Raw genomic sequence first — 23,222 nt, 5'->3', positions numbered from 1 at the left:
TAAAAAATATTTCAGATACTTCCCACTGCCCTCAGAATGAAGTCCATACTCCTAGATATCTCTCTAGCTACATCTTTTACCACTCCCTGCCATCTCTGCCCTAGTCTAATTGAAATAATTATAGTTTCATAAGTGGCCCTTACTGCTTTCTCTTCTGAGTTTTTTGCAGTATCATCTTTTCTTCCTTGTTTTCACTCTGTCGCAACACTTATCACACTAAATTGAAAGTGATTATTCTCATGTCGACTTTCCCATTATATTGTAACCTCTTTGAGGGCAGGGAATGGTTCTTATTTATCTTTGCAGTTCAAATGCCAGGCATAGAGGAGACATTTTTTGGACACATAAATGAATGATGTGAGAAGAAATATATCATGACAGAAAGGAGTAAGATCAAATTGGAAATGAGAGAAAAGTTGAGCAGAAGGGCTGAATAGTAAATTTAAAACTGCTGACAGTTTTAGCATTGGTATCAGTGTAGCCTCTGTCTATCCCTCACTCCCACTATCAATAACCTGAAAGTTTGCATCACCCAGTCAAATTTTCGCTGGCCCCTTTTGCTCATACTAAAGCCATTATTTATTTACTGGCAGTGAGTAAAGTAGCTCTATGTTTATTAAAACATTTTCTTATCCACAATTTGGTTATCTTTTAAGATTACAAAGGTACAGGGTAATTTTAATTAACAATATATATTAACCTACAATCTCAATTGCAACTTTTAACAATAGAGTGGTTTTATGTCCTGATTGGGTGACTTTTACTAGAAAGCCTTCAAAATGGAAATATATATATTCAAGAACTGGGAGTGACTCAGGTTTTAGAAAGATAACTGAGAAGTATGACTAATAGAGGAGGAGGAGTATTTAAGCTTCAGTTCATAATAAAAACTGCCATGATCCCTTAACATTGGAACAGGGGATTACTTAATTAAGTGTATGGCAGGTAAATGTAAATGAAAGTGTCTTAAAAACCTGCGTTTCATCAAATAAAGTATCTCTAGATTTTACATTTACACTCCCAAGAGGCTACAGAATTCAATAACAAAACTGTATTTTAAAAGGAGCGAATAATTTTAGTATTACTAATAACATTCATGTATGGAAAAGAGGAGTAATGAAATATGCCATTTCAGGTCTCTTGATCACTGCAGCATTTACTTTTTAAAGATTCCTCTTTTCCCCTGTGAGTTGGCTTGGAGCCTAATGGGATGGTTCATTTTTTTCCAGGGCATTAGGTAAAGGCCATTCCTAGCAATAAGATGTTGAACTTGATCTTATGTGGCAAGTCCTACCTTCTTGAAGTAATGTATACCTCTGGAACTAATGGAAAAACTTGGCATGAGAATTAGAGCAACTATTCTTATCTCTATAAATATCACAATTAATCACTTAAAGTGTCCTTATAGAAAGCATTTGTCCAGGATACCGTTCTGCTTTTTAAATGTTACTTTTCTTGCTCTCACATAAAAGTAAGAGATTATATCATTTAAAAGTTACTCAAGATTTATTCTTAGATCTGCAGCTTTGTTTAAGAGCTTTTCCAGAGGCAAAATGGTATTTCCTTTCTCTAAAAGAAAAAAGGGAGGGGGTAGTTTCCTTGATGAACTGGATATTTGGAATACTTGCATAAAACAGCAGAGTGTATGGCAGATCAACTAGTATATGTTTTAAAAGAAAACATACATTTCTTATTTTAAAAGACCTAATGGATTCTTTGTTAATACAATCAATTGGTTAGGGAAACATAAAGAATAAAATGACTTTTAAGTGTATTTAGTGTATTTTTTTTTTAAAGAAAGACTTCTCATTGGTAATAAAAACCATTGATAATAAGCATGTGCTGAGCAAAACTATACCAAGATGTCTGGAGACAATAAGTTGGAGCAAACATGGTATATATTAAAGATAGAATAGTTAATCTGTTATTATGGTGAATAGTTTAAATTGGTACATTTGTATAAAATTGTAATCTGAGACTTTTTTTTATACAGATGACAATTTTTGGGGTCCTGTTTAAATTCTGGCCTCAGTTCTGTGAGTTTAGGAAGAATTTAACAGATGAAAATATTATGAGTGTTTTAGAAAGAAGACAAGAATATAATAAGCAGAAAAAAAAATTGGCAGTCCTAGAAGACAAAAAATCTGGAAAGGTGAGACAAGACTCATTTTGGGTTTTATCAGATTTTTAAAAGGTATGTGTGTAAATTATAGAATAATTTTGTCTGGGGATATATAGAGAGAAGTTATGGAATACAGATATTAGTGGATTTTAAGCCTTCAGTCAGAAGCTTCAGACTTTTGGAATTCCTCTAAATTCATTTCAAATGTCATCTCTTCTAAGTGAAGGCTTCCTTGACTTTCTGTGGCAACACAAGCAACTTGGATCTGCTGCAATAACATTCCTCCCGCTTGTAGAACATGCTTTATATAGTCCTGTGATTAAGTTTTTACGTCTGTCTCCTTCATTGGACTAAGATCCTCAATGATAGTATCTGCCTTATTCATCCATGTTTTATAAGCCCTTACACTACTGTCCAGCACATGCTTAATTATTAATAATTGTTTATTGAACAAATCAGGAAATGAATGAACAAATATTATGTACTGGCAGGGGCAACATTTTCAATATTAAAATTACAGAATAGGCTGGGCACGGTGCCTCACGCTTGTAATCCCAGCACTTTGGGAGGCCAAGGCGGGCAGATTACCTGAGCTCAGAAGTTCTCAACCAGCCTGGGCAACACAGTGAAACCCCGTCTCTACTAAAATACAAAAAAAAAAAAAAATTAGCTGGGCGTGGCAGCGTGCGCCTGCAGTCCCAGCTACTTGGAAGGCTGAGGCAGGAGAATTGCTTGTACTCGGGAGGCAGAGGTTGCAGTGAGCCAAGATTATGCCCCTGCACTCCAGCCTGGGTGACAGAGCGAGATTCTGTCTAAAAAAAAAAAAAAAAATTACAGAATGATACATTGTGAAATGTGTAAATGAGTCACAAATTGGCCAGCCTCCCTCTTTGTCTACTATCTATCTATCCATTCATTCATTCATTCATTGTTCTCTTTCTCTTTTTATATTTATCCGTTTTAATTAAGAAGGGGTAATTGCTCCCAAATAACATGTTTCATCTTATTTATAAGCTTATGCCTATTTTATTTTTAAAAATAAATGTAAAAGACACCAAAAGACACAAAAGTAATATAATGAACACTCACATTTATTTGTGTAGGCCAAAATAAACACTTTTAACATTTTGCCTTATTTTTCTTTTTCCCATTAGAAATAAAACATTGCAAATAGAGTAAGATCTAGTAACCTCAGCCCTGAGTTCTATAACCCTCCCTATACCTAGGAGCAATCATTAAGTTTGGGATATATTTGTCCAGCTCTTTTTAAAAACAGTGTTTCATGCATATGGATGCATTCATAAACAATACAGAATACTATTTTTTATGTATTTTAACTTACATAAATGGTATCATATTGTATTAGTCTGCTCAGTCTGCCATAAAAAGTATGTTCATTCTTTTTATTTTATTTTATTTCTTGCAGTGGAGTCTCACTGTGTCACCCAGGCTGGAGTGCAGTGGTGCAATCTCAGCTCATTGCAACCTCTGCTTCCCAGGTTGCAACCTCTGCTTCCCAGGTTCAAGTGATTCTTATGCCTTGGCCTCCTTAGTAGCTGGAACTACAGGCACACACCACCATGCCAGGCTAATTTTTGTATTTTTAGTAGACAGAGTTTCACCATGTTGGCCAGGCTGGTTGCCAACTCTTGACTTCCAGTGATCTGTCCGCCTCAGCCTCCCAAAGTGCTTGGATTACAGGTGTGAGCCACCGTGCCTTGTGATGTTCATTCTTTTTAATCAGCAAATACACTTCCAGAAATTTATTCTGTTTGTTTTTTTTTTTTTTTTTTTTTTTTTGAGACGGAGTCTCGCTCTGCCGCCCAGGCTGGAGTGCAGTGGCCGGATCTCAGCTCACTGCAAGCTCCACCTCCCGGGTTTACGCCATTCTCCTGCCTCAGCCTCCCGAGTGGCTGGGACTACAGGCGCCCGCCACCTTGTCCGGCTAGTTTTTTTGTATTTTTTAGTAGAGATGGGGTTTCACTGTGTTAGCCAGGATGGTCTCGATCTGCTGACCTCGTGATCCGCCCGTCTCGGCCTCCCAAAGTGCTGGGATTACAGGCTTGAGCCACCGCGCCCGGCCCAGAAATTTATTCTAAAGGAGAGAATCAACTGGGTGTGGTAGCTCACACCTGTAATCTCAGCACTTTGGCAAACCAGGGCAAGAGGATCACTTGAGCCCAGGGGTTGGAGACCAGCCTGGACAACATAGCAAGACCTCATCTCTACAAATAATTTTAAAATAAATAAATAAATAAATAAATAAATAAATAAATAAATAAATAAGAGAATCATAAACATGCACAAAGATGTATATACACAGCATCACTTATAATAGTAAAAGTTGAAAATGACCCAAATTTATTTTTTTTTTTGGTCATCTAATTATTTTAATGGGCAATATACACTATCATCTGCATATAGTCATGGACAGGTTCATCCTATGAAATGCTAGGCCTTGGGTCTTCTCAAATTTGTGCCACACTGGCAAAATATCTTGTCCTTTACAGAATATAATATAACCCTAGCCAGCTACACAGGAAATTGAGAAAAAAAATACAGGATTTCCATTATTAAAACAAGAGTGAACTGTGGTGTTGATAACATCACCAGGTTGATTAAGGGTTATTAGTAATAAGAAAAAATAGGTACTTTTAAAATTCTGTCACCACTGCAAACAGATTTATCAGATGCTGGTTCAACAATATAGAATAATCTTAATATTACAAGTTTCTAATCTAATGCCAATATATTATTATTTTATTAATACCATCTATGCATAGTGACTACATTTTAATGTCTTTCCTTTGGGGCTTTTTTTTTTTTTTTTTTTTTGAGAAGGAGTCTCACTCTATCACCCAGTGCCGTGGCATAATCTCGGCTCACTGCAACTTCCACCTCCCGTGATCAAGCAATTCTCCTGCCTCAGCCTCCTGAGTAGCTGGGATTACAGGTGCATGCCACCACGCCCGGCTAATTTTTGTATTTTTTGTAGAGGCGGGGTTTCACCATGTTAGCTAGGCTCGTCTCAAACTCTTGACCTCAAGTAATCTGCCTACCTTGGCCTCCCAAAGTGCTGGAATTACAGGCGTGAACCACTGCACCAGGCCTTTGGGACTTTTTTTTAATGCATAGGGTTTTATTTTTGTTTTACATAATTATATCCATTCTTTTTTTTTTTTTTTTTTTTTTTTTTAGACAGAGTCTTGCTCTGTCATCCAAGCTGGAGTACAGTGGCATGATCTCAGCTCACTGCAACCTCTGCCTCTCAGGTTCAAGCAATTCTCCTGCCTCAGACTCCCAAGTAGCTGAGATTACACGCACCCAGCGCCACACCTGGCTAATTTTCATATTTTTAGTAGAGATGGGGTTTCACCATGTTGGCCAGGCTGGTCTCGAACTCCTGACCTCAAGTGACCCACCCACCTCAGCCTTGCAAAGTGTTGGGATTACAGACATGAGCAACTGCACCCGGCCTTATATCCATTCATTATACACAGTTTTAATCTTTTTTTCTCATTACTGTTGTATCATAACCATTTTCTACATTAAACATTCTTTGTGAACATAGCCTTTTATGACTAGATAATGTTCCGTGGAAGGGTTATGGCCATGGGTTATTTAACCAAATGTTTAAATCTAAACATTTCTATCTCACTGTTGCTTATGCTGTTGTAATATTGATCTTGTTGGGTAAAACCACTCCTCCCCAACCCCAGCCCACCACCAAAGTTTTGGGTTACTTCATGAAACTATACATTTCAATATGTAATTACTGCTGAAAGGGTATAACCATTTTAAGGCATTCAATACATTTACAAATTACTCTCTCATGTGAGTAGTAACCAGATTCCATTCTGCTTAGCTTCAAAGATCAGACAAGATACAAATTATTCTATTAAAAAGTGTATGCCAATTTAAAATGATCTGCAATCTAAATTGGCAGAAAATACCCATTTTGCTACACTTTTGTTAATATGCATTTTTTATTATACTTTAATTTCTGGGATACATGTACATAATGTGCGGGTTTGTTACATAGGTATATATGTGCCATGGTAGTTCGCTGCACCCATCAACCCATCATCTGGGTTTTTGGTGTTTTTTGTTTTTGTTTTTGTTTTTTTTGAGATGGAGTCTCACTCTGTCGCCTGGGCTGGAGTACAGTGGTGTGATCTTGGCTCACTGCAACTTCTGCCTCCCAGGTTCAAGCGATTCTTCTGCCTCAGCCTCCCAAGTAGCTGGGATTACAGGCGCCCGCCAGTATGCCCAGCTAATTTTTTCGATTTTTAGTAGAAACAGAGTTTCACCATGTTGGCCAGGCTGGTCTTGAACTCCTGACCTAGTGATTCGCCTGCCTCGGTCTCCCAAAGTGCTGGGATTAAGGCATGAGCCACCATGCCTGGCCATGTCATCTAGGTTTTAAGCCCCACATGCATTAGGTATTTGTCCTAATGCTCTCTCTCCCCTTGCCCCCACCCCTGACAGGCCCTGGTGTGTGATGTTGCCCTCCCTGTGTCTATGTGTTCTCATTGTTCGACTCCCACTTATGAGTGAGAACATGTGGTGTTTGGTTTTCTGTTCCTGTATTAGTTTGCTGAGAATGATGGTTCCCAGCTTCTTCCATGTCCCTACAAAGGACATGAATTCATCCTTTTTTATGGCTGCATAGTATTCCATGGTGTATATGTGCCACATTTTCTTAATCCAGTCTATCATTGATGGGCATTTGGGTTGGTTCCAAGTCTTTGCTATTTTGAATAGTGCTGCAATAGACATACATGTGCATGTGTCTTTATAGTAGAATGATTTATAATCCTTTGGGTATATAGCCAGTAATGGGATTGCTGGGTCAAATGGTATTTCTGGTTCTAGATCCTTGAGGAATCGCCATATTGTCTTCCACAATGGTTGAACTAATTTACACTTCCATCAACAGTGTAAAAGTGTTCCTGTTTCTCCACATCTTCTCTAGCATCTGTTATTTCCTGACCTTTTTTTTTTTTTTTTTTTTGAGATGGAGTCTTGCTAGGTCACCCAGGCTGAAGTGCAGTGGCGTAGTCTCTGCTCACTGCAAGCTCCACCTCCCAAGTTCACACCATTCTCCTGCCTCAGCCTCCTGAGTAGCTGGGACTACAGGCGCCTGCCACCACACCCATCTAATTTGTATTTTTAGTAGAGACAGGGTTTCACCGTATTAGCCAGGATGGTCTCGATCTCCTGACCTCGTGATCCACCCTCTTTGACCTCCCAAAGTGCTGGGATTACAGGTGTGAGCCACCATGCCTGCCCTATTTCCTGACTTTTTAATGATCGCCATTCTAACTGGTGTGAGATGGTATCTCATTGTGGTTTTGATTTTTATTTCTCTAATGACCAGTAACGATTAACTATTTTTCATATGTTTGTTGGCCACGTAAATGTCTTATTTTGAGAAGTGTCTGTTCATATCCTTTGCCCACTTTTTGATGGGATTGTTTGTTTTTTCCCTGTAAATTTGTTTAAGTTCCTTGTAGATTCTGGATATTAGACCTCTGTCAGATGGATAGATTGCATAAATTTTCTCCCAATCTGTAGGTTGCCTGTTGCCTCTGATGATAGTTTCTTTTGCTGTGCAGAAGCTCTTTAGTTTAATTAGATCCCACTTGTCTATTTTGGCTTTTGTTGCAGTTGCTTTTGGTGTTTTAGTCATGAAGTCTTTGCCCATGCCTATGTCCTGAGTGGTATTGCCTAGGTTTTCTTCTAGGGTTTTTAATGGTTTTAGGTTTTATGTTTAACTCTTTAATCCATCTTGAGTTAATTTTTGTATAAGGTTTAAGAAAGGGGTCCAGTTTCAGTTTTCTGCACATGGCTAACCAGTTTTCCCAACACCATTTATTAAATAGGGAATCCTTTCCCTATTGCTTGTTTTTATCAGGTTTGTCGAAGATTAGATGTTTATAGATGTGTGGTGTTATTTCTGAGGCCTCTGTTTTGTTCCATTGGTCTATATATCTGTTTTTGTACGAGTACCATGCTGTTTTTGTTACTGTAGTCATGTAGTATAGTTTGAAGTCAGGTAGTGTGATGCTTCCATCTTTGTTCTTTTTGCTTAGGATTGTCTTGGCTCTATGGGCTCTCTTTTGGTTCCATATGAACTTTAAAGTAGTTTTTTCTAGCTCTGTGAAGAAAGTCAATGGTAACTTGATGGGAATAGCATTGAATCTATAAATTACTTTGGACAGTATGGCCATTTTCATGATATTGATTCTTCCTATCCCACGATATTGGTTCTTCCTATTCATAAGCATGGAATGTTTTTCCATTTGTTTGTGTCCTCTCTTATTTCCTTCAGCATTGGTTTGTAGTTCTCCTTAAAGAGGTTCTTCAGATCCCTTGTAAGTTGGATTCCTAAGTATTTTATTTTCTTTGTAGCAATTGTGAATGGGAGTTCACTCATGATTTGGCTCTCTATTATTGTTGTATAGGAATGCTTGTGAGGTTTTGCACATTGATTTTGTATTCTGAGACTTTGCTGAAGTTGCTTATCAGCTTAAGGAATTTTTGGGCTGAGACGATGGGGTTTTCTAAATATACGATCGTGTCATCTGCAAACAGAGACAATTTGACTTCCTCTCTTCCTATTTGAATACCCTTTATTTCTTTCTCTTACCTGATTGCCCTGGCCAGAACTTCCAGTACTATGTTGAATAGGAATGGTGAAAGACGGCATCCTTGTCTTGTGCCGGTTTTCAAAGGGAATCCTTTCAGCTTTTGCCCATTCAGTATGATATTGGCTATGGGTTTTTCATAAATTGACCATATTATTTTGAGATATGTTCCATCAATACCTAGTTTATGGAGTGTTTTTAGCATGAAGGGGTGTTGAATTTTATCAAAGGCCTTTTCTGCATCTATTGAGATAATAATGTGGTTTTTGTCATTGGTTCTGTTTATGTGATGGATTATGTTTATTGATTTGCATATATTGAACCAGCCTTGCATCCCAGGGATGAAGCCAACTTGATTGTGGTGGATAAGCTTTTTGATGTACTGCTGGATTCAGCTTGCAAATGTTTTATTGAAGATTTTTGCATTGATGTTCATCAGGGATATTGGCCTAAAATTTTCTTTTTTGTTGTGTATCTGCCAGGTTTTGGTATCAGGATGATGCTGGCCTCATAAAATGAGTTAGGGAGAGTCCCTCTTTTTCTACTCCTTGGAATAGTTTCAGAAGGAATGGTACCAGCGCCTCTTTGTACCTCTGGTAGAATTTGGCTGTGAATCCATCTGGTCCTAGGCTTTTTTTAGTTGGTAGGTGCCTAATTACACCTCAATTTCAGAACTTGTTATTGGTCTATTCAGGGATTCAACTTCTTCCTGGTTTAGTCTTGGGAGGGTGTATGTGTCCATGAATATATCCATTTCTTCTAGATTTTCTAGTTTATTTGCATAGAGGTATTTATAGTATTCTCTGATGGTAGTTTGTTTTTCTGTGGGATCTGTGGTGATATCCCCTTTATCATTTTTTTATTGTATCTATTTGATTCTTCTGTCTTTTCTTCTTTATTAGTCTGGGTAGTGGTCTATTTTGTTAATCTTTTCAAATAACCAACTCCTGGATTCAGTGATTTTTTTAAGGGTTTTTGGTGTCTGTATCTCCTTCAGTTTTGCTCTGATCTTTGTTATTTCTTATTTTCTGCTAGCTTTTGAATTTGTTTGTTCTTTCTTCTCTAGTTCTTTTAATTGTGATGTTAGGGTGTTGATTTTAGATCTTTCCCATTTTCTGATGTGGGAATTTAGTGCTATAAATTTCCCTCTTAACACTGTTTTAGCTGTGTCCCTGAGACTCTGGTACATTGTGTCTTTGTTCTAATTGGTTTCAAAGAACTTATTTATTTCTGCCTTAATTTTGTTATTTACCCAATAGTCATTCAGGAGCTGGTTGTTCAGTTTCCATGTAGTTGTGTAGTTTTAAGTGAGTTTCTTAATCCTGAGTTCTGATTGCACTGTGGTCTGAGAGACTGTTTGTTATGGTTTCTGTTATTTTGCATTTGCTGAGGAGTATTTTACTTCCAATCATGTTGTTGATTTTAGAATAAGTGTTACGTGATGCTGAGAAGAATGTATATTCTGTTAATTTGGGGTGGAGAGTTCTGTAGATGTCTATTAGGTCCACTTGGTCCAGAGCTGAGTTCAATCCTGAATATCCTTGTTAATTTTCTGTCTCATTGATCTGTCTAATATTGACAGGTGAGTATTAAAGTCTCCCATTATTATTGTGTGGGAGTCTAAGTCTCTTTGTAGGTCTCGAAGAACTTGCTTTATGAATCTCCTATATTGGGTGCACATATATTTAGGATATTTAGGATAGTTAGCTCTTCTTGTTGCACTGATCCCTTTACCATTATGTAATGCCCTTCTTTGTCTTTTTTGATCTTTGTTGGTTTAAAGTCTGTTTTATCAGAGACTAGGATTTCTACCCCTGCTTTTTTTTGCTTTCCATTTTCTTGGTAAATATACCTCCATTCCTTTATTTTGAGCCTATGCACATGAGATGGGTCACCTGGATACAGCGCACTGATGGGTCTTGACTCTTTATCCAATTTGCCAGTTTGTGTCTTTTAATTGGGGCATTTAGCCTATTTACATAAGGTTTATATTGTTATGTGTGAATTTGATCCTGTCATCATGATGCTAGCTGATTATTTTTCACATTACTTGATGCAGTTTCTTCATAGTGTCATTGGTCTTTGTATTTTGGTATGTTTTTGCAGTGACTGTTACCAGTTTTTCCTTTCTATAGTTAGTGCTTCCTTCAGGAGCTCTTGTAAGGCAAGCCTGGTGGTCACACAATCCCTCAGCATTTGTTTGTCTGTAAAGGATTATTTCGCCTTCACTTATGAAGCTTAGTTTGGCTGGATATGAAATTCTGAGTTGAAAATTCTTTTCTTTAAGGATGTTGAATAGTGGCCCCCACTCTCTCCTGGCTTACCCTACAGGGTTTCTTCCAGGAGATCCACTGTTAGTCTGATGGGCTTCCCTGTTTAGGTAACCTGACCTTTGTCTCTGGCTGCCCCTAACACTTTTTCCTTCATTTCAACCTTGGAGAATCTGATGACTATGTATCTTGGGGTTGCTCTTCTCAAGGAGTATCTTAGTGGCTTTTTCTGTATTTCCTGAATTTGAATGTTGGCCTGTCTTGCTAGGTTGGGGATATTCTCCCGGATAATATCCTGAAATGTTTTTTCCAACTTGGTTCCATTCTCCCCATCACTTTCAGGTACACCAGTCAAATGTAGATTTGGTCTTTTCACATAGTCCCATATTTCTTGGAGGCTTTGTTTGTTCCTTTTCATTCTTTTTCTCTAATCTTGTCTTCACGAGTTTTCCTTCAGTTGATCTTCAATCCATTCTTCTGCTTGATCAGTCTGGCTATTGATGTTTGTGTATGCTTCACGAAGTTCTTGCGCTGTGTTTTTCAGCTCCATTAGGTCCCAGGTTGACTTCACACTGCTGTGCTGGCAGCAAGAATTTCAAGCCAGAGGATCTTAGCTTGCTGGGGTCCTTGGGGATGGGACCCACTGAGTGAGACCACTTGGCTCCCTGACTTCAGCTCCCTTTCCAGGAGAGTGAATGACTGTCTCACTAGGGTTCCAGGCTCCACTGGGATACAAAAAAAAAAAAACAAAAAACAAAACTGGAGCTAGCTCGGTGTCTGCCCAAATGGCTGCCTACTTTTGTGCTTGAAACCCAGGGCCCTGGTGGCATAGGCATCCAAGGGAATCTCCTGGCCTGCGGGTTGCAAAGACCGTGGGAAAAGCATAGTTTCTGGGCTGGAGTGCATCGTTCCTTATGGCACAGTCCCTCATGGCTTCCCTTGGCTAGGGGAGGGAGTTCCCCAACCCCTTGCACTTCCCAGGTGAGGCAACACCCCACCCTGCTTCTGCTCACACTCCATGGGCTGTACCGTCTAACCAGTCCCAATGAGATGAACCAGTACCTCAGGAGGAAATGCAGAAATCACCCTCCTTCTGTGTTGGTCTCGCTGGGAGCTGCAGACCTGAGCTCTTCCTAGTCAGTCATCTTGCCAGATGAGGTACCTAGAATAGTCAAATTCATAGAAACAGAAAGTAGAATAGAGGTGCCAGGGTCTAGGGACAGAAGGCAATGAGAAATTATTATTTAATGGGTACAGAGCTTCTGTTTCGGATAATGAAGTTCTAGAAATGAAAAGTAGTTGGTATGGACTACATGTTTGTGTTCCTCAAAATTCATACATTGAAACTCTCATATTATTTTTAAAGACTAATTTGAAAGGCATGAAATGTTTTTCTTATTTTCATAGCTTTGATTAGTAGGGATATTGAAAAATTTGTCCATTTTTGTTAAGCAGTAGCATTTCCTCTTTGGGGAAGTTTCTGTGGTATCTCTTCTTTACTCATCTATTGGCTTATTTGTTTTTCTTAAAGATTTGTATTAATTGAAATGCAATTATACATGGTTCTTTTTTGTTATAATTACTTCAAATGTGTTTTTCTCTTAAGTTTGGGTAAGTTCTTTTTTTCTTTTTTTAAAGAAATTTAATTTTTTATTTGTATAAATTTAGAAGTACAAGTGCAGTTGTGTTACATGGGTATGTTGTGTGTGGTAAAGTCTAGGCTTTGAAGTATACTCATCAACCAAATAGTGTATGTTGTACCCAACAGGTTGTATTTCATCCTTCATTTGCCTCCCACCCTCCCAACTTTTGGAGTCACCAGTGTCTGTTACTCTACTCTGTATGTCTGTGTGTACCCATCATTTAGCTCCCACTTACAAGGGAGAACATGTGGTTTTTGACTTTCTGTTTCTGAGTAAGAAAACGACCTAAATTTCTAATAAGTGTTGCTAATTAAATTATCCATGGTACATCCTTTTCCTAGAATATTATCTGTTGAAAGTGATTATAACATGTATTCATTTTATCATTCAGCAAACCTTTTAGTGCATAAGATCATTCATCCACTGAAAATGGTGATGTAATTTATTAATTTCATCATTCAGCAAATTATTTGAGTGCATACTATGTGGCAGACACTGTTCTACAGCAGATAAACAATGATAAATAATACAAAGGCCCAGCGTACATTCCAGTTCTATATTTTCACATTTTCACAACATATTCTACATGAAAAGGCAGATTTAAAAAGAGCAAATATAGTTAGATTCTATTTGTATAAAATTTATATAATAAAATATAAAGATTAAAATTGTGAATCTATGCATTTTCCCTAGTGAGAAATATGGATGGATGTTCATGAAAATGTTTATAGTGGTATTTCTTAGATTCCAGAATTTGGGAATGATTTTTACATTCAACTTAATCATTTCTCTCATTTATTTTAAAGCATTTTTATATTAGTATGAAATAAAATTAAAGATCAAAGCAGGAGACTCTGTCACATTAGTGATATTGACTTGATGAAACCTCAAGTGCAGCACTCACTATGAAATATTGTGTTGTATGATGTTACAACTCCTTAACCATAAGTTTATATTAACATAGCATTATCTTTTTTGGGGAATAATTTAATTTAATATAATTACAGGATGGAATCAAACAATATGCAAATACTTCAGTGCCTGCTATCAAAACTGCTTTACTCAGTGATTCCTTCCTAGGCCTCCAACCATATGGCCGACAGGTAAGCATGCAAGATGGTGCAGACCCCATTTCCCCTCTAGAGCACTGGATAGTGGAATGCAGTAACTCAGTCATTGTACAGTACTAGAAATGTGTTTGTTTGAAAATAAGCCTATAATTATAATAGTAGGAGAGATTGAAGGGAGTTTCTTTGAGCCTTCAGAGAGCATTAAAATTTCAGCCAATCCCAGATAGTTTAATAAAGAAAAATAACTTCTTGAGATACATGAGGAAGACTTAAATTGCAGAAGTTGAAATGATCATCTTGTTGGAAAAGAAAGTAAGACAGATACAGTATAATAGAACAAGATGGAATATATATAGGATGTTGTATTCTTAGGTTAAAAAATGACAGAAGAATGTCAAATGCTTAGTCTCAAATTTTTAGTTTTTTGAAGTAGTCATAAAATTAACCATACATGACCACCAACCAATACATTATAGTGTCTGTGTTCACATTTACATTTATAACTAGTACATTTATAACTGTTACTTCCCTGAAATTTCATATGTTTAACTTGTATCTATTTTTGATGACTTGTATTGAAAGCATTTGTATCTTGGGATAATACTAACTCAAGAAACAATCTTTTTGGCATTTAGGAATGTCAAGTAAGTTCAGTTACCCAGCTAAGATAACTGACCAACTATGAAGCTATTATTGAGAGAAGAGAAATATCCAATTTTGTGGAACTGTATACTGAAAGAGATATCTAAAAGCCTATGACACCTAGTAAATAATACCATTCATTAGCAAATGACTAGCATTAAATTTTAGAAATACAGTGTGAAAGGGAGAAATGTCCAGTTAGAGATACTAGGCTTCTTCTTTTTCTTTTTCTTTTTCTTTTTTTTTTTTTTTTTTTTTTTTTGAGGCAGAGTCTTGCTCTATCACCCAGGCTGGAGTGCAGTGGTACGGTAACTCTTTGCAGGTTAAAGGGTGTAAGGGCTCTTTGCAACCTCAACTTCCTAGGCTCAAGGAATCCTTACTTCAGTCTCCCAAGTAGCCGGGACTACAGGCGCACAACTTAACCACACCTGGCTAATTTTTTTGTATTTTTTGTAGATATAAGGTTTCGCCATATTTCCCAGGCTGGTCTCAAACTCCTGGACTTGTGCAATCCTCCCACCTTAGCCTCCCAAAGTGCTAGGATTACAGTCGTGAGGTAACAGGCTTCCAATCTTTGTTTTATCACAAGTCAGTATTAACCCCAAAACCTGGATATAATCACATAATTTCCTTTGAGCCACTTACCTTATCTGTTAAAAAGAGAGAGAGAGAGTAAGGGATGATGATGATGGTGGTGGTAATGATGATGCTATCTTGTCATATTCAAGATTTTTGTAAGAAACTAAAAAATTTTTAGAAACCAAAGATATTTTATAAATATAAATGTAGCTTATTATTACTTCTGTTTGAAGTATGCATGTTGAATTACTTTAGCAATTTGTAAAGTAATAATACACTGACATTTTGTAAATGTAGATACCCTATACAGTTGTTCCTCAGTATCTACTGTGGGGTGGTTCCAAGACTACCTGCAGATATCAAAATCTGAAGATGCTCAAGTCCCTGATATAAAACAACATGGTATTTGCATATAACCTATCCACATCCTCCCATATATTTTGAATCACCTCTAGATTACACATATTACCTAAGTATTATACTATAGCATAAGTAAATGCTATGTACATAGTTATACTATATATTTTGTTTGTATTATGTTTTGTTGATTTTTAAAAATATTTTTGATCTGCAATTGGGTTGAATCTGAAGATGCAGAAGCTGTGGATGCAGAAGGGCTCACTGTATATGCATTTGTTTTAAATAGATTTTGCACATTGAAGAATTATAATGAATCCAAATGCAAAATTACTCTCCCCCTAAAACTTGATTTACATCAAATTGAATATATAGAGATCTTTCCTAAGCACTAAATTTATAATCAAATTGAATATATAAAGATGACTGAATAGTTGTCAAGATATCTGTAAAGCTTTTGTTAACATTGATTCACTGAGAAGCAGAATATCACCAGCCTCATGTTCCCACCCCATCTCCTCCCTTCGAACCAGGGAATTTAAATATTTTGTCAAGGCTATAGAAGAAAATAAACTTACTTTATCATAAATATTTGTATGAAAATGGACTAAGGTAGGTTGATAATAATTTGTGGTACCCAGTTAAAAGGTGACCTGGGCACATTCAGTTGGTGAAAATTCATATCATTATAAACTTGTGATGTGCACTTTTCTTTATGTGTGTTATACTTTAATAAAAATTTAAATGAAGAGGCTGATAGAAGACATCTTACCTTCAGTTTATTTCCTAAGGCAAACATTTCAGAATTAACTTTGAAAATTGTATTTTTAGCCAACCTGGTGCTACTCAAAGTATATGGAAGCCTTAGAACAGGAGAGAATTCTTCTTAAGATCCAAGAAGAACTAGAAAAAAAGTTGTTTGCAGGTAATTTTTGCTTTTTGCCTACAAGGTTACTTTTTTGTCTTTTATCACAGATTAATTTTAGAAGACTTTGCCAATATTTACTTTACTGTTTTTCTTATCTCTTTTATTTTCATGCAGGCTTGCAACCTCTCACAAATTTTAAGGCTAGTGCTTCAACTATGTCTTTGAAAAAGAATATGTCTGCCCACAGCAGCCAGAGTGAGTTCCCAGTGTAGTTTATCTTCAGTTCTTTCTTTCTTTTTGTTGGAGTTCTGCCTCTCACCTGGCCGTTCAGAATGTACAGGGAGGAAGCGGGGAGGACCAACCCCTCCACCCTGTTCTGTCCCCCAACTCAGGAGAATGTCTCCATGTATGTAAGTCCTGCTTCTCTCTGTCTCGATTCCTCTCCTCTGCTACGGAGGAAAGACTAACATATATACATAAAACTTCATGTCTTTTCCAGAGTGACAGCATTCATGTGAGTGTTTCCATCCTGCTGCTGATAGGCTCAAGGTACGTCATAGTCTGGATGTTGGTTGGTCCCACACATGTCCTCTTAATACACTCATTCATGTACATGCACACATGCACATACACACAGCATACCACACATATAACATGTCCCACTAATAAATCGATGGGGAGGAAAGCCTTGCCTCCCTTTTGAATGGCACAGTCTCCTAAGAAGTAAGGCCTCTGGAGAGTAATCATGTATTGCTTTTATTTACTCCTTGTCTGTTCTCTTCTGCAAAGAACATATATGGAAGAATGGGCTGTAGTTCAGTTTTCCCAAGATTTTCTAAGCTGGGAATATTAGAAGGAGCTTAAAATTTAAAAAAACAAAAAAACAAAAAACTGAAAATTGAGGGCCCTTCTCCCATGCAGATTCTGAGGTGATTATACAGTTTTGATTGGATACTAGTGTTGGAGTTTAAGAAAGCCTTACAAAGTAGTCTAGTAGTATAATGTAGTACAATGTGTAATTGATTGACCTAATACTTGAAGAACCGAGTTAAACGTCCTGTTTCTTTTACCTTTTGCCTTGTAGATTAGCTTTTTGGTTTCTTAACATCCTTAGTTTTCTGGTTCTTGGGAGGTTTGATGAGTAGGCCTTAATGTTCTTAGGCTACTCATTGTTTTTCTCTTCTAGTTTACCCTAGCCTCTACATTCTTTTGCCCATTTCTCCACCCCTCAGGCCAGCCTCATAGTCCCCCTAACATTTGCTGACACTCCTGCTCACTTTTTGATCCCTATGACAACTGTATTATTCCGTTCTCATGTTGCTATGAAGAAATACCTGAGATTGGGTAATTTATAAAGGAAAGAGGTTTAATTGACTCACAGTTCCATGTGGCTGGGGAAACCTCAGGAAACTTACAATCATGGCTGAAGGGGAAGCAAACATGTCCTTCTTCAAGAGGCAGCAGGAGAGAGAAGTGCCAAGCAAAAGGGGGGAAAGCCCCTTATAAAACCATCAGATCTCATGAGAACTCACTCACTATCATGAGAACAGCATGAGGGTAATCACCCCCATGATTCAGTTACTTCCCATTGGGTCCCTCCCATGACATGTGGGAATTATGGGAACTACAAGACGAGATTTGGATGGGGACACAGCCAAAGCATATCAAGAAACTCTATGAAAGTTTTTTGTTGTTTTGCATTTATATTTGCATTTATATTTGCTATAGATGTTTATATTTTCATCCATTTATTTTTACTTTGCAGGAATTCTTTAAACCAGATTTTGCTGACATGAGAAGCTCCAGTGATTTGTTTTTTTGAAGGTCTGTATCAGAACAAGCCTAACATCTAAATAAAGTTTGATTCTCAATTATCCAGATGGATAAATAAAGAAAATTTGGCTTGTCTTACTCTTGCAGTTTTAAAATTATAGCTATTCTGTACACATGACATACAAGACTATAAGAATTGTTTAACTTATTTAGAATAAAACAACTACTATCTAGGTTTGAAGAACCAAAATGTTTTGCTTATCACAGTCATTAAGGAAGTATAATGCTATGTTCCTCAAGTCATCTTTCAACAAATATTCCTTGAGCATTTACTGTATTTGGTTAGCATTTACTCTATTTGGTTAGCAGATATATTCAGCAGGTGATCAGGGGACAAATATTCCAAGTGATAAATTGTCCCAAAACATAAAAGGAAGAGCCTTCCCTACCCCATCCCCAACTCTAAAGGAGCTATATTATTATTGTTATTATTATTATTATTATTAGAGATGGCATCTCACTCTGTTGCCCAGGCTGGAGTACATTAACACGATCTTGGCTCACTGCAACCTCTGCCCCCTGGGTTCAAGCGATTCTCCTGTCTCAGCCTCCCGAGTAGCTGGGACTACAGGCATGTGCCATCACGCCTGGCTAATTTGTGTATTTTAGTAGAGATAGGGTTTTGCCACATCAGCCAGGCTGGTCTCAAACTCCTGACATCAAGGGATCTGCCTGCCTAGGCCTCCCAAAGTGATGGGATTACAGGCATAAGCCACCATGCCCTGCCAGGAACTGTATATTAAAGCAGTTGTTCTCAGACTTTAGTATGCTTAAGACTTACTTGTGACATTTGCTAGCAATACACATTCCCAAGCCCCCTCCCTGAGTGTCGCATTCAGTAGTTCTTGGGCTGGACCCAGGAATCTCACTCTTTAACAGACACCTGAAGTGATTCTGATGCAATGTGCCATAAACCACTGTTCGAAATAAACTGTTACGTTGGCAAGAAAAGAGTGTCAAAAGGTAAAAGCTACCTTATTAACTGGAACTATACTGTGGCAAAGAGAACCCAGACATATACCTTCCTATACTTTTCCTGGAAGAAAAGGAGAGTGTGTAAGAAATGACCTGGGAGAATCATCTGGGGGCCTTGTGACTCAAGAGCTCTGAGGATATGACCTAGATCACCACATTGGAAGCACTGGACTTCCAGTTTTGTGTAATCCCAGAAAGCATTTTCAAAGCAGAAACTGCCACTCCAGATTATCTGAATAGTTAGATATTTTAAATGGGTAAAGTATTAGGAGATCTACTTCAGAGATCATTTTTTTCTTCTAAAGCAGTGGGCTTTCAATAGTTTTTTTTTTTTGTTTGTTTGTTTTCTAATCATTGGAACCCTGTAGTTTCCTGTGCTCCTACAGTGCCACATACCCTATAGTGTAGTGGCCATGAAGTTTCCTTTTCTTTCTTTCTTTCTTTCTTTCTTTCTTTCTTTCTTTCTTTCTTTCTTTCTTTCTTTCTTTCTTTCTTTCTTTCTTTCTTTCTTTCTTTCTTTCTTTCTTTCTTTCTTTTTATTATACTTCAAGTTCTAGGGTACATGTGCATAACGTGCAGGTTTGTTACATATGTATACTTGTGCCATGTTGGTGTGCTGCACCCATCAACTCGTCAGCACCCATCAATTCATCATTTATATCATGTATAACTCCCCAATGCAATCCCTCCCCCCCCCCCCATGATATGCCCCAGTGTGTGATGTTCCCCTTCCCGAGTCCAAGTGATCTCATTGTTCAGTTCCCACCTATGAGTGAGCACATGCGGTGTTTGGTTTTCTGTTCTTGTGATAGTTTGCTAAGAATGATGGTTTCCAGCTGCATCCATGTCCCTACAAAGGATGCAAACTCATCCTTTTTTATGGCTGCATAGTATTCCATGGTGTATATGTGCCACATTTTCTTAATCCAGTCTGTCACAGATGGACATTTGGGTTGATTCCAAGTCTTTGCTATTGTGAATAGTGCCGCAATAAACATACGTGTGCATGTGTCTTTGTAGTAGAATAATTTATAATCCTTTGGGTATATACCCAGTAGTGGGATGGCTGGGTCATATGGTACATCTAGTTCTAGATCCTTGAGGAATTGCCGTACTGTTTTCCATAATGGTTGAATTAGTTTACAATCCCACCAACAGTGTAAAAGTGTTCCTATTTCTCCACATCCTTTCCAACACCTGTTGTTTCCTGATTTTTTAATGATTGCCGTTCTAACTGGTGTGAGATGGTATCTCATTGTGGTTTTGATTTGCATTTCTCTGATGGCGAGTGATGATGAGCATTTTTTCATGTGTCTGTTGGCTGTATGAATGTGTTCTTTTGAGAAATGTCTGTTCATATCCTTTGCCCACTTTTTGATGGGGTTGTTTGTTTTTTTCTTGTATATTTGTTTGAGTTCTTTGTAGATTCTGGATATTAGCCCTTTGTCAGATGAGTAGATTGCAAAAATTTTCTCCCATTCTGTAGGTTGCCTGTTCACTCTGATGGTAGTTTCTTTTGCTGTGCAGAAGCTCTTTAGTTTAATGAGATCCCATTTGTCAATTTTGGCTTTTGCTGCCGTTGCTTTTGGTGTTTTAGACATGAAGTCCTTGCCCATGCCTATGTCCTGAATGGTACTACCTAGATTTTCTTCTAGGGTTTTTATGGTATTAGGTCTAACATTTAAGTCTCTAATCCATCTTGAATTAATCTTCGTATAAGGAGTAAGGAAAGGATCCAGTTTCAGCTTTCTACTTATGGCTAGCCAATTTTCCCAGCACCATTTATTAAATAGGGAATCCTTTCCCCATTTCTTGTTTCTCTCAGGTTTGTCAAAGATCAGATGGCTGTAGATGTGTGGTATTATTTCTGAGGACTCTGTTCTGTTCCATTGGTCTATAGCTCTGTTTTGGTACCAGTACCATGCTGTTTTGGTTACTGTAGCCTTGTAGTATAGTTTGAAGTCAGGTAGCGTGACGCCTCCAGCTTTGTCCTTTTGACTTAGGATTGTCTTGGCAATGCGGGCTCTTTTTTGTTTCCATATGAACTTTAAAGCAGTTTTTTCCAATTCTGTGAAGAAACTCATTGGTAGCTTGATGGGGATGGCATTGAATCTATAAATAACCTTGGGCAGTATGGCCATTTTCACGATATTGATTCTTCCTATCCATGAGCATGGTATGTTCTTCCATTTGTTTGTGTCCTCTTTGATTTCACTGAGCAGTGGTTTGTAGTTCTCCTTGAAGAGGTCCTTTACATCCCTTGTAAGTTGGATTCCTAGGTATTTTATTCTCTTTGAAGCAATTGTGAATGGAAGTTCATTCCTGATTTGGCTCTCTGTTTGTCTGTTACTGGTGTATATGAATGCTTGTGATTTTTGCACATTAATTTTGTATCCTGAGACTTTGCTGAAGTTGCTTATCAGCTTAAGGAGATTCTGGGCTGAGACAATGGGGTTTTCTAAATATACAATCATGTCATCTGCAAACAGGGACAATTTGACTTCTTCTTTTCCTAACTGAATACCCTTGATTTCTTTCTCTTGCCTGATTGCCCTAGCCAGAACTTCCAATACTCTGTTGAATAGGAGTGGTGAGAGAGGGCATCCCTGTCTTGTGCCAGTTTTCAAAGGGAATTTTTCCAGTTTTTGCCCATTCAGGATGATATTAGCTGTGGGTTTGTCATAAATACCTCTTATTATTTTGAGGTACGTTCCATCAATACTGAATTTATTGAGCGTTTTTAGCATGAAGGGCTGTTGAATTTTGTCAAAAGCCTTTTCTGCATCTATTGAGATAATCATGTGGTTTTTGTCTTTGGTTCTGTTTATATGCTGGATTACGTTTATTGATTTGCGAATGTTGAACCAGCCTTGCATCCCAGGGATGAAGCCCACTTGATCATGGTGGATAAGCTTTTTGATGTGCTGCTGAATCCAGTTTGCCAGTATTTTATTGAGGACTTTTGCATCGATGTTCATCAGGGATATTGGTCTAAAATTCTCTTTTTTTGTTGTGTCTCTGCCAGGCTTTGGTATCAGGATGATGTTGGCCTCATAAAATGAGTTAGGGAGGATTCCCTCTTTTTCTATTGATTGGAATAGTTTCAGAAGGAATGGTACCAGCTCCTCCTTATACCTCTGGTAGAATTCAGCTGTGAATCCATCTGGTCCTGGACTTTTTTGGTGGGTAGGCTATTGATTGTTGCCTCAATTTCAGAGCCTGCTATTGGTCTATTCAGAGATTCAACTTCTTCCTGGTTTAGTCTTGGGAGAGTGTAAGTGTCCAGGAAATTATCCATTTCTTCTAGATTTTCTAGTTGATTTGCGTAGAGGTGTTTATAGTATTCTCTGACGGTAGTTTGTATTTCTGTGGGGTCAGTGGTGATATCCCCTTTATCATTTTTTATTGCATCTATTTGATTCCTCTCTCTTTTCTTCTTTATTAGTCTTGCTAGCAGTCTGTCAATTTTGTTGATCTTTTCAAAAAACCAACTCCTGGATTCATTGATTTTTTGGAGGGTTTTTTGTGTCTCTATGTCCTTCAGTTCTGCTCTGATCTTAGTCATTTCTTGCCTTCTGCTAGCTTTTGAATGTGTTTGCTCTTGCCTCTCTAGTTCTTTTAATTGTGATGTTAGAGTGTCAATTTTAGATCTTTCCTGCTTTCTCTTGTGGGCATTTAGTGCTATAAATTTCCCTCTACACACTGCTTTAAATGTGTCCCAGAGATTCTGGTATGTTGTATCTTTGTTCTCATTGATTTCAAAGAACATCTTTATTTCTGCTTTCATTTCGTTATGTACCCAGTAGTCATTCAGGAGCAGGTTGTTCAGTTTCCACGTAGTTGAGTGGTTTTGATTGAGTTTCTGAGTCCTGAGTTCTAGTTTGATTTCACTGTGGTCTGAGAGAGAGTTTGTTATAATTTCTGTTCTTTTACATTTACTGAGGAGTGCTTTACTTCCAATTATGTGGTCAATTTTGGAATCAGTGCGATGTGGTGCTGAGAAGAATGTATATTCTGTTGATTTGGGGTGGAGAGTTCTATAGATGTCTATTAGGTCTGCTTGGTGCAGAGATGAGTTCAATTCCTGGATATCCTTGTTAACTTTCTGTCTCGTTGATCTGTCTAATGTTGACAGTGGAGTGTTGAAGTCTCCCATCATTATTGTATGGGAGTCTAAGTCTCTTTGTAAGTCTCTAAGGACTTGCTTTATGAA

At 37.7% G+C, this 23,222-nt stretch overlaps 1 protein-coding gene across 3 annotated transcripts in view; it reads left to right on the top strand.

Moving 5' to 3' along the window:
* Nucleotides 1-18,224, top strand: part of RGS22 (regulator of G protein signaling 22) — a 154,379-nt gene extending 136,155 nt beyond the window's left edge. Inside the window, exons 23-28 of one of the 3 annotated variants that reach the window (XM_030937766.1) lie at nucleotides 1,994-2,152; nucleotides 13,693-13,788; nucleotides 16,165-16,258; nucleotides 16,376-16,456; nucleotides 16,701-16,750; nucleotides 17,967-18,224. In XM_030937766.1, the coding sequence (XP_030793626.1) occupies nucleotides 1,994-2,152; nucleotides 13,693-13,788; nucleotides 16,165-16,258; nucleotides 16,376-16,456; nucleotides 16,701-16,705 (435 nt within the window). In that variant the 3' untranslated portion in view covers nucleotides 16,706-16,750; nucleotides 17,967-18,224. The remainder of the gene's footprint in view (nucleotides 1-1,993; nucleotides 2,153-13,692; nucleotides 13,789-16,164; nucleotides 16,259-16,375; nucleotides 16,457-16,700; nucleotides 16,751-17,966) is intronic. The other 2 variants (XM_030937765.1, XM_030937767.1) reach the window with 2 other exon arrangements.
* Nucleotides 18,225-23,222: the final 4,998 nt, after the last annotated feature.

The sequence above is a fragment of the Rhinopithecus roxellana genome, chromosome 9 (assembly GCF_007565055.1).
Source record: "Rhinopithecus roxellana isolate Shanxi Qingling chromosome 9, ASM756505v1, whole genome shotgun sequence".
In the NCBI taxonomy this organism is placed as follows: Eukaryota; Metazoa; Chordata; class Mammalia; order Primates; family Cercopithecidae; genus Rhinopithecus; species Rhinopithecus roxellana.
This window is presented reverse-complemented; position numbering and strand designations above follow the sequence as displayed.